We start from the raw sequence: 16491 nt of genomic DNA on the forward strand, positions 1-16491 counted from the left end.
CCTCACATTTAAACGAATGGGTGGGAGCATGGGATTTTTTTTTTTGTAATGAGGCCACTGTTACCCTTGAAGTCCACTTCTAGGCTAAACGCATCTTTTAAAATACCCCTAGGTATACTCCACCTCTATCAGAAACTGCCCCCTCGCAGTACCTCCTCTTCTCCAGATTTGGGCTTTAAAACCAAAAACTGGAACAAAAGATCTACCCAGTATGAAGCAATTTAGGCATCACACATGGGCATTGCTTGAATTTTTTGCTTGCAAACTTTAAGGCATTCATCGTGGCGGCTGCATCATCCCTTCCTTTTCTGCCTGAAGAATCCCATACACCTTACGATTATCGGCCGATTTTCGTATGCAATTGCGTTTGTCCGATATTCGCAAGATTGATGGGCATTGTACAACCGATCGACTTGACTATCCAGCAGGTTAGAAAACTTCGGTCGATTGTATGATTTTCGCAAGGTTGGTGGCGTTTCCAAACGTCAAAATTCGTACGATTTACACTGCTCATGCGCAAACGAAAATGTGTGCGGCCGATTACCGCAATTCGTCCAGGTGTTTCTTTTTAAAACTATAGCTGATTGAACCTTGGGATAATTGGGGCAGGGTGGGGCTGCCGTATGAAAATCGCACGACGATTCGATCGGACCAAAATTTAATCCGAAGATCGCAAGGTGTATGGGCAGCTTACTCAACACAATGCAAGCACAAGGCAAAGCCCACCAGTACGAAGGGCACGTTAAAAAAAACCAAACTTACTTCAACGGTTTCTACTGTCCATTCTTGCACTTGTTCCTTCTCTCCGCTGCTGAACTGGGTCTCTGCCATAAACTGTCTGTTCACAAACTGCAGAATGGAAGCGTCAGTTAATTGCCATCCTACTGCAGAGGTTAAAGTTGCTATGCCAAACCATGACGGCAGTAAGCAGCATTTGGTAGCCGTACATAAGCCGACTCAGAAGAATAAAGTAGACGTAGACTGCCGTTGCAAATGCGGGTCAAGAAGCTAGCAGCGATTTGATAGGAAACCTCAGTAAAAGCATGTATTATCCATAAAAAGGTTTGTTGTAATACATGAAAAATGTTAATCTGCGCTTATAGATAATAAATTAGTAATATGGGAAATTATATTTGTTGTAGTACAGTCTATAAAATGACAACTAGAGATGTGTGTTGATACCGCTCTCGTTGCGGCTGGCATGAAGCAGAGTAGGGGAGACTCCACTGCATTACAAATGCAGAACTTCCCCCTGGGTTCAGACCTGTTTGGCTAGACTATGCTGCCGAGAGGCCATCACATTCAGGTTTTTACAATTTTTTTTTTTTTTTTACCATGTGCCTGACAGTTGAGAATGAAGGAAATTATAAAACAGCCCAACCCCACCAACAAATGGCATTTCCTGAAATCTACTGGGTTTGTTTTATGCCCAGCTTAGCTAGTACTTGTTTATCAGAATTCATAATGAAATGTGCATTATGGTGCAAAATAAAGTGTACCAGAAAGGAATGCAGAGTATTGTATCATTTCAGAAATCTATATTTATTAGATCAGATGCCAATACATTATTGCCCTCAGCTTTAAAAAGCAAAAAATGACTGCAAAGCACACATTTCTTCCAAAGTAAGCTGCTGCATAAAGCAATCTCTCCTCGGAGTGCTGATCACACCGGATGAAGTGTAATGCACTATGAGTCAGCACAGGCAGGCCTCTCCAGAACCCCAGCAGGATCCTGAGTTCTACTGAAGGGCCTTACCTCGGTGGACTCCACTTCACTGGGCTCAGCATATTCTTCCACAGGTTCGGGTTCTAGAAATGAAACAAGATGTACCAATTACATAAATAGCCAATCGTGATATGCCAAAAACTTTAATTCCTTTAAAAAGACTGTTCCTACACAGAATCCCCAACAGCTGTCCCCTGTACAAGAGCAGGATAGGCAGAGCCAGCTGTCAATCCCGCACAATACTGTCGGGATCCGTCCCGGCGTCTCAGTATACCGCGAGCTGAGCTTTGGGTCACGGGAGGACGCTAGTTTGTGTCCTCCCGTAAACCTTAGGAGAACTATGGGGAAAATGTCAGACAGAGGCTTCTGGGCCATCCAAATCTTAGCCCCCCACCCCCCCAAACTTAATTTTATCGTTGTGGTTTGGCAGCACGTAGAAAGCCCTCATAAGATTGGGACTGAAAGCTGCTGCAAACTGACGGCAGGCGTTGTGTGCAGTGGCTTCTAGTGCAGGCAGTTGGGTTTTACCAACAGCATCTGCTGAAACTAGGTGCACGGAGATGACATTTTGAAACCAAAAATAAAACCAAAAATTTTTTTACAAAAATTGTCAGGCCGAAAACGATTTTCTAACCTTTGTAACATTTAATTATTAATAATTGTAATGTTTTTAAAACTTTACTGTTGGGGGCTTCTGTGACATATCAGGGGTCTAAATAGACCCCTGATATTTCACGGTTAAAACAAAAAAAAAAAAAAAAAAGGGGATTGAGGACACAGTGACAGAGTTCACAATCTCTTTTTCTGTAGCCTGTTATAAAAAACGAACAGGAAGACTCTATACTGAGAGTGTTCCTGTTCATTCATAACTTGGACATAGTATGTCTACTATACCTACAATCAATGTTTAGTGTGTCCCCAATTATGAATGAACAGGAATGAACAGGAAGCTGTAGCGTACTTCCTGTTCATTCATAATTGGGGACAAAGTAAACATACCATGTTCTCTATTTATAGGCAGGTCAGCGATCAGCTGATTGCCGACTGCTTGTACCTGCTCTCAATCACAGGAGGCTAAGCAGGCCGACTCCTCCCCGCACCACAGCCTCCTGTGACAGCTGTCTCCGCCTCCACACCGCTCTCCATCCTGATCAGTCACAGGAGACTAAGCATGCGGTCTGGGAGGAGAGCTCAGCCTTATGTGACATTGTGGCTCACAGCACTCTCCTCCCTGCCCAGCTTGGCTGGCTTATGGCTCTCTCCTCCTCGCAGAAGACTGCGCTGTGTCGGAGGGGACATAGCAGCGCTAAGAGAGGAGGAAACTAGGAATGCACCACAATTTCTGCCGAAATATGGTACTTCTAGCACTTTGACAAAGTGCCATTTTTAGTGCATCCCTAGCTGAACCACGACCACCAGCTAAACACTTTCTATATGAAACAAAAACAATCACATACGTGGACTGCACAGAAATAGACCTGCACTCTTTCAATGAAACAGAACGCGCCACAAAATATAAACCGTATAGCAAAATGAGGTGTAAATGCAACTGGCTTTTTAGGAATGGTGGCTGGCCCTACAACGAAATACATATCAAAGCATGACTCTGCAGCAAGGTTGGGAGAGACGTAAAGGCATCAACACAAGTCATTACCAAGCTCAGGTGCTTGTTCTTCTGCCGGCGGCGCTGCAAGGGGTTCCTCCTCTTCACACAATCCATTCTGGTGATTCTTTGTATTGTCAAAATACCCACTCTGGAGGATGCGATCCAGTATTTCCCGCAAGGTTTTGTCTACAAAAATCAGAAGAGTTTTAAAGGCATGCTAACCTCCAGGACATTGCCGCTTTGCTAGTCTAGTACAGGGCAATGTATAGAAGGCTTGGGGTTTTTTTTTTAGCATTTGTGTTCAGACTCCCATCATCATATTAACTACAAGAGCAGAACCCACCAGTGCCAAATACTCAATCACAGTGTTGTGTACACTGCCAACAGGCTCAGTTCAAAGTGATCACCAGGCGAAGGGTCCTTATTTTTGAAACGTGTGACAGTTTAAGGGGGTATCCAATGAGATTTGAAGATTACAGTCACATGGTTCAAGATCCTTAGCCTAAATCTTTGTGAATGCATCATAATGGCCCAAGAACTCACACAACCTCAGTGTGCAAATACAATCAATCATTCTAAGAGCCAGCTTAAAGGCCTGCGTCAGACTATTGTTCCTGCCAGAAGGGCTTTTCTTCCCATACAAGGGATCAAATTCACCTGTAAATTCAGAAACCTCTCAAAGCAAAAAAGCATGCCGCATTTGCCCATTGACAAACCCAAAGCCCAGCAACACAGGTCCTAATGCAGACACACCTACTTTCCTTCAGGTTGCCAACGTAGCTTGACACAGGCTGGCGGCTGTAAACACTGTATATCAGCTACAAAAGGCAGAGCGACGCCTCCCATTTGTAAAAATACTAACAGGTCCCTTATACTAACAGGTCCCTTATACTAACAGGTCCCTTATACTAACAGGTCCCTTATACTAACAGGTCCCTTATACTAACAGGTCCCTTATACTAACAGGTCCCTTTTTTTGCACACCATCAGATTGTCACAACGGATTTTCAAGAGGGAATTCACCCTAATAGCAAGCATGGCAATCGTCAGTCTCTTACTGACTTCGAGCCGCCACATGCCTCGGTTTGCACGTCTGACGGTTCTGACGAAGGGGGCGTGCCCTTGAAACGTGTAAACCGAGGAATATAGTGGCTTGAGAAGTCAGGAAGAGAGACTAACGATTGCCGTGCCTGCTATTACGGTAAATTGCCACTTGAAAATCTGTTGTGCAATCTGATGGTGCGCGTTCTTCCACATACACTTAGTAGAATTTTATAGTCTTTGTAGCCATCAATAAAATGATTTTACACATGGAGGCGGCGCTCTGCCTTTTGTTCTTTTGCATGTGCTGAAGGGAATCTGATATCTGATGAGCAGCCCGAGTTAATAAGGATCAAGATTCGGCAGGAAATGGTCTGAAGTATTTAGCGCCGAGATTGTCAATTTCTGCACGCTGTAGATTAGCTGCCCAAGACAGAGCAGATGTTGTGCGGGGTTTGGGGGGAGATGTCATTATAAAGGCACCCCAATGCAAGCACTGATAAGTCTGTCTGGCCTGACTGGTTTGAAAAAAACTGCAAGCTTCACCTCCTAGTCTGCAGCTGTACAGGGGATTACAAGAAGCGGATACCAAGTGAAGTGAAGATGCTTACACTAACTGCATTTAGCTTATTTTTTAATGAATACAAAGCTGAATGACTTGTCTGCCTGAAGTTCAACTGTAAACTGCAAAGCTTTTTAAGTTTGTGTGGGGAAGGGTTGGACCTTCTGTCACGTTTCTTTTGCTGTACGTCCTGGTTAGGGAGAGTCAGCCCCCCATTTGTTCTGGTGCCCATTGACACTGAGACAAAAAGACGAGGTAAACCTAAAAGTTGAGAGGTCACCAGAGCAAGAGGCAAACTTAAATCATTTAATGTTGACATAAGTTGTTGGGACAAAAAAACTTTGATGGGATTTCCCCTCAATTTAGAGGATGTCCTCAATTCCTGCTGTGCCACCAGATGTGAAAGACAATCTCCCCCAGCGGGAGATAAAGACAGCAACCAAAAAAAAAAGAACCCAAACAAGGTTTTACCATTTTTCTACTCTATTACTCCATCCAAAAATTAATGAAAAAAGTTTTGGCTGCACAAACACGTGTACAAAGTCTCATACTGAGAGGACAATACTAGAGAGGTCGTTTAGGGAGAATAAAACAATTTGGTTTTATTCTCCAAAATTTTAATTGTAACAAAGCAGGTTTTACTTTCTCATCTGATTTCTAGAAAGAGGGGACACTATGTGCATCAGCAACAATAATGCTGAGGGAGCAGAGACTGGCATAGAGCCCGGGTCAATGCTGACTAAGGAGGTGCCAGAAAAGGGAGAGCTGCCCAACTGCAGACAGCTGGCCCCATAACTATTCTATGGATAGCACTTTAATGATTAAAGCTGCAGTGAAGCAAATACACAAGTCAGCTCAGCGACATGGGTAGTTTCAGGGGAAAGTAAACTAGATGCAAAGCAAAAAAAAAAAAAACACTACTAAAGTCACAAAAAGGCTTACATGTGGTTCCGCAAACTGACTTGTCTTTTCCTTCCAAGACATCCCAGAGGTGGGTGGAGGCCTGTTCCTTCTGATCACTTAACCTGCAAGAACAATGCAAATTGGGTTTTCTAAGCTTGAAAGCTATGACATACTGCTAACTCATTCAGGGGCATCACATGAGCCAAGCTAGTAAAAATTTACATATCCACTAAACGACCCGATAGTGGCAACCAATGGCTGAGCACATCAAGTTGCTCAACTGCCAATTACATCAAGTTGCTCAACTGCCAATTATACAAGGTAAGCAGGCAGAAGTGGGAAACAGATGGCTGTTAAAGTGACACTAACCTCAGGAGCTCCACCTTAAAAATGCATTCAAGTACCTTCATCATTAATAACAATGCATCTTATTTGTGTATCACTCGGCTGTAGATCCTTAAATCATCTCTGAATTGGTGCCGACACTGTCCTTCCTTCTGGAGGGGGGGCTACTTTTGTTCCCCATGGTCCCTGTGTGTGTTGTAATGTACTCACTATGCCATGCTTGCTCCCGTGATGGACTACAATCTCACATTTAGTTTAATCATTTATATTGAGATTGTAGTTCATCACGGGAGCGAGCTTGGCATAGTGAGTACATTAAACACACACAGGGACCATGGGAACAAAAGTAGCCCCCCCTCCAGAAGGAAGGACAGTGTCAGCACCAATTCAGAGATGATTAGAGGATCTACAGCCGAGTGATACACAAATAAGATATGTTTTTCTTCATAGTTGAGGTCCCCGAATGTATTTTAAAGGTTAACTCCTGAGGTTAGAGTCACTGTAATATACACAGAATTGATGATCCATAAGGTCAGCTGGGTGGAATAAGTCTCCATTCCGTTCATTCAGTGTCTGACTTTACTTGTGCTCATACCTGGGGAGGCAGTATTAAAAAAAAAAAAAACCACCACAATTGGGACAAACCCTTAGGGCTTGTTCACACCATTTTCTCGTCCAGATCTGCAGACGCGGTTGTACGCATGCAGTGCGTTTACCATGTTTGGAGTGGGGCTGTCAGTATGTTAGCCGCGGTGCGTTTTGACACGTTTGTGCATTTCCAGACGGAGAAAATGTGACATGCGGTATTTTTTCTGTCCGGAGCGGAACGGACTGCACTGGTGAGAACTGTAGCCCATAAAACACATTGGGATGCATTTTGGGTGCAGGAGCGCACAGTTCTGGTCCGGACATAACCCGGACATCGTGTGAACAAGCCCTAAAAAACACTGTACCAAATGCAGTTATCCAATGTTGTTTTAGCCATATGTTTCCCTAAAACATGCCTGCTGTTTCTCATATTGATGGGTATGAATTTACAATAAAAATAGAGAGACTTCATACCTTACAGATGGATCCCGTTCAGGGTCAACCAGTTTATAAAACTCATCCAACAGCGTAAGCTCTTCTTCCGAGACCACAGGAATGCCGTTTAAACCTTGTTTCATGTCACTGCGTATTTCTTCGTCACCAAGCTTATCCAAAACGAACTGCAGCTCTAGCACCGTTTTTAAACGTTTCTGTTCGGCTTCTTCACGCATGAGCTGCTCTCGGCGAGCTGCCTTTCTGATGGTCTTTTGGATCTGAAAATAGAGTAAGAGTCTAAAATTAAGAGCTCAAATCAAGTCACTTTAACCACTTCAAGACCAGGTGTTTAGACCCCCTTCCTGGCCAGGCCATTTTTCAGTATTCAGCGCTGCGGTACTTTGACTGACGTTTATTCCGTCATGCAACGCTGTACTGAAATGAATTTTATACCATTTTTTGGGGACAGATAGAGCTTTATTTCGGTGGTATTTAATCACCACTGGGGTTTTTATTTTTTACTATAATTAGGAAAAATTACAGAAAATTTGGGGAAAAAAAAGTTTTTTTTAACATTATGTTAGGAAACATTTATTACCCAGTTTTTTGGTAACATATAAAAGATCGGGTCACGTCGGGTAAATAGACACCAAACATGTCAAGCTTTAAAATTGCGCGCACCCGCGAAATCGCAGAAAATTACCGTACCCAAAATTGGCCATGGGCGACGCTTTAAAAGCTTTTACCGCTCATCAGTTTAGTGTTATCAGTGATTGATGGCCCTAGAATTATTGCTCTCACTCCGACGTTCGCGGCGATATGTAACATGTGCGGCGTAATGGGCGCAATCGTCTTTTTTGCACGTATGCGCCCCCGACGCATGTTTGCATACGTGTATGTATGGGTGGGGACTTAAACATTTTTTTTTTGTTTTTTTATTCTTTTTTATGGTGTAACTTTAAATTTGGGGGGGGGACTTAATTTTTTTTTCCCACTAAACTTTATTGCTATCACATACGGGGGCTAATAAAAACCCCTCTATGTGATAGCAAAATATGTGACAGGTCCTCTTTATGGAGACATCAGGGGTCTCCAAGACCCCTAATGTCACCTAGGACCCCCCAAAAGAAGCTGATGAAGCAGAGATCTGCTCCATCAGCTTCTTTGCAGCTTCTGAAGCTGGAGAGTGACACAAGAATGCGGAAGTGATGTATTATACAACACTTCCGCATTCTTGCAGAGGAGAGGGGACCGGAGGGAGCTCGTGTACCGAGCTCTCTCTGATCCCCTGTGTCACAAGCGACATGCTGATCCCGGGCTCGCACCGGGCACAGCGGAGCCCGGGATCAGCGGTACAACGGCGGGGGGGGCCGCGGATGGGGGGGGACGGGACCGATCGGCACCCCATACACGCGATCCGCCGGCTCTACAGCCGGCGGATCGCTTGTATGGTGACAGGCATCGCTGCCTGTTTTTAAAAAACGGCCATTTCCCGCTCGCGCGCGCCGAGCGGCGCGCGCGGGGGGGCGTGTCTGAGCGGACGTCTAAAGACGCCCGCTCAGATCTAGAGAGCTCGGGCCGGTCGTTTTTTTACTACGGCCGGCCCGGAGGTGGTTAAACCTGTTCAGGAAAGGAAAAGAGTGTTGTCAAGGTGCAGAAAAATAAATGATGGAACATGCCTTCTGCCACATTTTACTTTATTCAAGGTCATTAAAGTGCCACTAAAGGAGTTAAATCTTTAAAAAAAAAAAAACAGACACAAAAACAAAACTCAACATAAACTATTAACAATAATGTATCTTATTTGTGTATCACTCGGCTGTAGACCCTCAAATCATCTCTGAATTGGTGCTGACACTGTCCTTCCTTCTGCAAGGTGGCTTCTTTTGTTTCCCATGGTCCCTGTGTGTGTTGTAAAGTAGTCACCGCTCCAAGCTCACTCCTGTGATGGACTACAATCTCATGTTTAGTTTACTTATTTGTATTGAGATTGTAGTCCATCACAGGAGTGAGCTTGGAGCGGTGACTACTTTACAACACACACAGGGACCATGGGAAACAAAAGGAGCCACCTTGCAGAAGGAAGGACAGTGTCAGCACCAATTCAGAGATGATTTGAGGGTCTACAGCCGAGTGATACACAAATAAGTACATTATTGTTAATAGTTAAGATACTTTAATGTTTTGTTTTTTTATGATTTAACTCCTGAGTTTAGCGTCACGTAAGGCTAGGTTCACACCTAGGCGATTCAGATGCCGAGCGGTTGTCTCGCGTTTTTCAATGCATAGAGATTTCTACGTTACCCAAACTGCGCGACAACTGCCCAAAAATAGCACCTTCACCTTTTCGCATGACAGGCTATTTCGGTCGCGTGACAAACTGCAAAAAGGTGTGAGCAGCCTTCAATGTGAATCTGTGTTTTGCGCGATAAACCGCCTAGGTGTGCACTGGCCCTTAAGAAGACAGAAGCAGGATAAGTATAGATCTCAGCAAGGAGGACGCAGCACAGGTCACATTCAGCATAATGTGAAAACCTTCCACATTATAAACAGTAGAGGATACACAAAGAAGGTATAAAAACACATCTTACATCCTGGCCCAAGGCCATGAAACTTTTCTGCAGTTCTCGAGCAAACTCCATGTTGGTTACAACCTCCTGATGTTTCGCCACCGCATCCTAAAAACAAAAAGGAAGCTCATATGAATGTAAAGGCCGTTTATATTTTGTATATTGCTAGACGTGAAGCTGTGACAGCACCTTATACACATTTTTCACAAATCATACAAGTCCTTTATATTTAGACATCTGTGATACAATTTTGTGCAGATTTTGGCCTGGTCAGGCTTGAGAACAAAATGTACTCAATTATCCATATCAGAGAGGCACTAAAAAGACTGCAGAAGAAATAAAGAGTACCAGTTGGTCCTGATTCAGTCGCTCTCCTTTGTTCATTCTGTCCTGGTAGTCGTCCAACTTGCCCTGCAAAAGAACATCCAGAATTTACATGAAACAAGGCAAATACTAAGATTATGACTGAGTAGGCCTCCAAAGCAAAAAGATATGGAAGGCCATCAAGCCCCACCCCAAATAAAATAAAAATGGCCCCCTTCGCTCCAGCTCCGGTCATTTTAAATCGCCATATTCTATACACTGGGGGGAATTTATCAATTATGGAGCAGACAAAATCTGGAGCAGTTGCCCATAGTAACCAGTTTGCTCAGTTAAGCTTTGAAATTAAAGACAGAAGCCGATTGGTTGCCATGCACAGCTGTTCCAGTTTGATAGATTCCCCTCACAGTGTATAGGACATGAGGATGCCAAGGGATATACCATCACTGGACCGGAGGAAGGGACTGGCTTGAGGGACCGGTCTTAGCCCTCGTTCACACCTGAACGTTTTGTAGCGCGTTCTACGCTCGACGAACGCTCTACAAAACGCTCAAAAATATAAAATCCCATTGTATTCAATGGTCTCGTTCCCACCTTGGCGTATTTCCACCCGTCCCTAACGCGCTACAAAACGGCCCACGCCTGAAAAGGTACAGGTACTACTTTGGGCCGTGACAGACGCGCATATGCAATACGCCTAGGTGTGAACGAGACCTAACAGTCAGCCGGCTGTGAAGCTCAAACGAGTATAACTGATAAATGAAAACGAGCCCCACGGCAAGGGTTCAGATCATTTTTGGCCGGAGCTCTTTAATAACTGAATGGTAAAAGTACCTGTGTGCGGCTTTCATGCACTTAAAGTTTATTCTTGAGGAGGATCCCTAGAAGTGCCAGTTTCCTCAGTGCTCTGTAAAGGTCTCTGCTTGACCCCAAATGAATGTAAAAGCGCAGTTCCTGGAGTAGATTTGGCAGAGCAGGTTGAGAGACCTTTGTTTGAATAAAAGAACAGCGACTGCATCTGATTGGAGGCAGTCGCTGTCCGGTTGACAAATTTCCAATTTGCTTTTGTGGAGCAGGGTGGCCACCCACAGCTTGAATTTCAAGGGGCGTATGGCCTTGCAATCAGCAACAGCAGCATTGTTAGCTGCATACACTCTTTCACTTGGCTACCGGGCAGCTTATTATGTCGAACGGATAGGCAGCCCAACAGCCAGCAAAAGAGCTTCCCCTTCATTACCTACCCCGATAGGGGAAGCAAGGAGAAATCTCCCTGAAGCAAGGAGAAATCTCCTGTTAGACAGCTGCCACCAAAACAAAGTGCGCCCACTGGGAGACTTGACCAAAGGTGCAGAAAAATAAATGATGGAACATGCCTTCTGCCACATTTTACTTTATTCAAGGTCATTAAAGTGCCACTAAAGGAGTTAAATCTTTAAAAAAAAAAAAACAGACACAAAAACAAAACTCAACATAAACTATTAACAATAATGTATCTTATTTGTGTATCACTCGGCTGTAGATCCTCAAATCATCTGATTGGTGCTGACACTGTCCTTCCTTCTGCAAGGTGGCTACTTTTGTTCCTCATGGTCCCTGTGTGTGTTGTAAAGTAGTCACCGCTCCAAGCTCACTCCTGTGATGGACTACAATCTCATGTTTAGTTTACTTATTTGTATTGAGATTGTAGTCCATCACGGGAACGAGCTTGGAGCGGTGACTACTTTACAACACACACAGGGACCATGGGAAACAAAAGTAGCCACCTTGCAGAAGGAAGGACAGTGTCAGCACCAATTCAGAGATGATTTGAGGGTCTACAGCCGAGTGATACACAAATAAGTACATTATTGTTAATAGTTAAGATACTTTAATGTTTTGTTTTTTTATGATTTAACTCCTGAGTTTAGCGTCACGTAAGGCTAGGTTCACACCTAGGCGATTCAGATGCCGAGCGGTTGTCTCGCGTTTTTCAATGCATAGAGATTTCTACGTTACCCAAACTGCGCGACAACTGCCCAAAAATAGCACCTTCACCTTTTCGCATGACAGGCTATTTCGGTCGCGTGACAAACTGCAAAAAGGTGTGAGCAGCCTTCAATGTGAATCTGTGTTTTGCGCGATAAACCGCCTAGGTGTGCACTGGCCCTTAAGAAGACAGAAGCAGGATAAGTATAGATCTCAGCAAGGAGGACGCAGCACAGGTCACATTCAGCATAATGTGAAAACCTTCCACATTATAAACAGTAGAGGATACACAAAGAAGGTATAAAAACACATCTTACATCCTGGCCCAAGGCCATGAAACTTTTCTGCAGTTCTCGAGCAAACTCCATGTTGGTTACAACCTCCTGATGTTTCGCCACCGCATCCTAAAAACAAAAAGGAAGCTCATATGAATGTAAAGGCCGTTTATATTTTGTATATTGCTAGACGTGAAGCTGTGACAGCACCTTATACACATTTTTCACAAATCATACAAGTCCTTTATATTTAGACATCTGTGATACAATTTTGTGCAGATTTTGGCCTGGTCAGGCTTGAGAACAAAATGTACTCAATTATCCATATCAGAGAGGCACTAAAAAGACTGCAGAAGAAATAAAGAGTACCAGTTGGTCCTGATTCAGTCGCTCTCCTTTGTTCATTCTGTCCTGGTAGTCGTCCAACTTGCCCTGCAAAAGAACATCCAGAATTTACATGAAACAAGGCAAATACTAAGATTATGACTGAGTAGGCCTCCAAAGCAAAAAGATATGGAAGGCCATCAAGCCCCACCCCAAATAAAATAAAAATGGCCCCCTTCGCTCCAGCTCCGGTCATTTTAAATCGCCATATTCTATACACTGGGGGGAATTTATCAATTATGGAGCAGACAAAATCTGGAGCAGTTGCCCATAGTAACCAGTTTGCTCAGTTAAGCTTTGAAATTAAAGACAGAAGCCGATTGGTTGCCATGCACAGCTGTTCCAGTTTGATAGATTCCCCTCACAGTGTATAGGACATGAGGATGCCAAGGGATATACCATCACTGGACCGGAGGAAGGGACTGGCTTGAGGGACCGGTCTTAGCCCTCGTTCACACCTGAACGTTTTGTAGCGCGTTCTACGCTCGACGAACGCTCTACAAAACGCTCAAAAATATAAAATCCCATTGTATTCAATGGTCTCGTTCCCACCTTGGCGTATTTCCACCCGTCCCTAACGCGCTACAAAACGGCCCACGCCTGAAAAGGTACAGGTACTACTTTGGGCCGTGACAGACGCGCATATGCAATACGCCTAGGTGTGAACGAGACCTAACAGTCAGCCGGCTGTGAAGCTCAAACGAGTATAACTGATAAATGAAAACGAGCCCCACGGCAAGGGTTCAGATCATTTTTGGCCGGAGCTCTTTAATAACTGAATGGTAAAAGTACCTGTGTGCGGCTTTCATGCACTTAAAGTTTATTCTTGAGGAGGATCCCTAGAAGTGCCAGTTTCCTCAGTGCTCTGTAAAGGTCTCTGCTTGACCCCAAATGAATGTAAAAGCGCAGTTCCTGGAGTAGATTTGGCAGAGCAGGTTGAGAGACCTTTGTTTGAATAAAAGAACAGCGACTGCATCTGATTGGACGCAGTCGCTGTCCGGTTGACAAATTTCCAATTTGCTTTTGTGGAGCAGGGTGGCCACCCACAGCTTGAATTTCAAGGGGCGTATGGCCTTGCAATCAGCAACAGCAGCATTGTTAGCTGCATACACTCTTTCACTTGGCTACCGGGCAGCTTATTATGTCGAACGGATAGGCAGCCCAACAGCCAGCAAAAGAGCTTCCCCTTCATTACCTACCCCGATAGGGGAAGCAAGGAGAAATCTCCCTGAAGCAAGGAGAAATCTCCTGTTAGACAGCTGCCACCAAAACAAAGTGCGCCCACTGGGAGACTTGACCTACCCTGTTCTGATGACCGCTAAAACTGTACACAGGGTTATTCACAAAAGGGTGAAGGGTTTGGAGAAGGCCGGAGAAGGGACAATCTAGGACAAACATAGATAAACTGGAAAGTGAGCTGAATTGGAGAATTTTTCCAAAATCGGCTATGTTGTACTAGATCAGGGGGAAACAAACCTCCGGTCCTCCAGCTGTGGTGGAACTACAAATCCCATGAGGCATTGCCAGATTCTCACAGCCACGACTCCCGAAGAGAGATGCCTCATGGGATTTGTAGTTTCACCATAGCTGGAGGACCGGAGGTTTGTTACCCCTGTCCTATATTGTTCCCTTCTCCAGACTCTTCACCCTTCCCTAAAAACCTGACAGTTCTAATACCTCAACACTATCCCCCCCAAAAAAAGAAAAATACTTTAGACAAAAGTTCAGACTTTCTACACTTAATGGTTGATAAATTTGACGCAAACAATCATTTTATTAAAATCCAGCTACTCATTAAACTAAAAAGGGACCGTTCACAAGTACGGAGACATAAGACATACCAGGTAACGTTCCAAAACATTTCTAGAAGTGCCTTGTGGAGATATCCAAAGCTGTCTCAATATTGTCTCAAAGCCATCCAACGCTATTATTGCAGCTTTGACAAAAGAACTGTCAAGTATTTTTTAGGAATGCCCCGATATAAGTGCCGGCACGGAGCATTTGGACCAGTACTACCTTAACCCTGGTGACCATCATCGTGACAGGAAGAGACAGTTGCAGTGGTCACCAAGAGGAGATAGGAAATCATCCAAATGGGACAACTGTTCCTTAGACAACCCTCTGGAGGAAACCCTCCTCATTCTGTAGGGATCTCTATGGCAGGGAGTAAAGGAAAATCTCCCCAACCTCCTAAAAACTCACAGCAGAAACCCCACAGCCTTGGGGATTTCAAGCTGGCCATACAATGTACAATCTCTGTACAATTTACCAAAATGTGAACAACTTGAACCCAGTCAGACGGGCCCCTGCACTAAATAACTATGTACAGTAATACCTTGGTTTAAGAGCATAATTCGTTCCGGAAGCATGCTTGTAATCCAAAGCGCTTGTATATCAAAGCGAATTTCCCCATAGGAAATAATGGAAATTCAGATGATTCGTTCCACAACCCAAAAATATTCATATAAAAATGATTACAATACTGTACTGTAATATAATACTGTACAAAATATAAAGAAAAATAAACCAATTACCGGTACCTTTGTGGCCGGTGTGAGGGGGACAAGAGAGAGGGGGATTATTGTGCAGGATGACTTTCACCATCACTAACGGAATCACTGCTATCTCTTGACTCAATGGAATCTTTTTCATTTTGTGAAACCTTAACAAGGAATCTATTCAATGTGACATTGCATTGTCGTTAAACAGTCTCATCATCGCTCGTACTGCTACAGCCTTATTCGGGTGGTGCTTTTCTACAAAATGTTGCTCTTATTGCAAGACATTGCTTGTATATCAAGGCAAACTTTTTCAGAAATGTTTGCTTGTCTTGCAAAACACTCTCAAACCAAGTTACTTGTAAACCAAGGTATTACTGTAGGGAATTCATAAAGACTGGTTGCCAAAAGAAACCTGTGCTCCAATCAGCTTCCTTCTTCAGTTAAGTGTTGAAGATGAAACGAAGAAGCTGATTGGCTGCTCCGGGGGTTATGAACTCCCCCCTCCTATAAGTCAGATTGTATGACACATGGTCAGTATAAGGAAAGGTAAAGCTGGCCATATACTAGATGTACAATGTCATATAGATCCAGCAAGAGTTACATAGGGCAGAGGCCTGGCAGGCTGGAGATGAATGCAACTGCTTGTGGATGTTGGTCTGTATATGGGATAGTTTTGGTAGAATGTACACAGATTGTATGGACACAGATTGTATGGACATCACTGCAACTGAAGTTCGGCCTGTAGACACTTTCACCTCCTCTGCACTCATTCCGGATCCTGGCTTCATATACATAAACGCCCAAAACACCCGGATGTGGTTGATGTGAAAGCAACATTGTAACAGCCCTCCGGCGACATGTGGAAGTCACAGGCCGGAAGCCGTCTGTAATAGCCGCACACAATGACACTTCCCCCGCGACAATGAGAGGCGCTGTCCCAGCTGCGGCCCCTGCCTCCCCCCACCCCCGGCACTGAGAGACGACATGTTGGATGCGGCCTAGTCCATGTGCGCAGCCCAGAGCTCGCTTGAGACAAAAGATCCGGGAGAGAGCGGAGACACGTGCGGCAGCGCCCGAAACCGATCGCACGTCTGCTGCCCGGGCTCGGGATGTTTAATGCGGGGCCCCAGAGCCTCCTAATGTGGCCCCAGCGCACAACCGATATTACCTTACAGCATTATATCCCCCATACAGTGTCACTGATCATCACAGGACCTTTGTCCTTCCTGTGACGGACTACAAGTGCCAGCATAGCCAGAAGTCCCCCCC

General features: G+C 44.4%; 1 protein-coding gene across 1 annotated transcript in view; it reads right to left on the reverse strand.

The window, feature by feature from the left end:
* The window catches only part of CAPRIN1 (cell cycle associated protein 1), a 32535-nt gene that overhangs the window by 11723 nt on the left and 4321 nt on the right, over positions 1-16491 (reverse strand). The window contains exons 2-8 of the mRNA XM_018569189.1: positions 12707-12769; positions 12380-12466; positions 7246-7484; positions 5878-5960; positions 3381-3518; positions 1757-1809; positions 763-849 (exon numbers count right to left, since the gene is read on the reverse strand). Of these exons, the coding sequence (XP_018424691.1) occupies positions 763-849; positions 1757-1809; positions 3381-3518; positions 5878-5960; positions 7246-7484; positions 12380-12466; positions 12707-12769 (750 nt within the window). The remainder of the gene's footprint in view (positions 1-762; positions 850-1756; positions 1810-3380; positions 3519-5877; positions 5961-7245; positions 7485-12379; positions 12467-12706; positions 12770-16491) is intronic.

Source organism: Nanorana parkeri, unplaced genomic scaffold (assembly GCF_000935625.1).
Source record: "Nanorana parkeri isolate BGI_ZX_2015 unplaced genomic scaffold, ASM93562v1 scaffold1298, whole genome shotgun sequence".
NCBI classification, from domain to species: Eukaryota; Metazoa; Chordata; class Amphibia; order Anura; family Dicroglossidae; genus Nanorana; species Nanorana parkeri.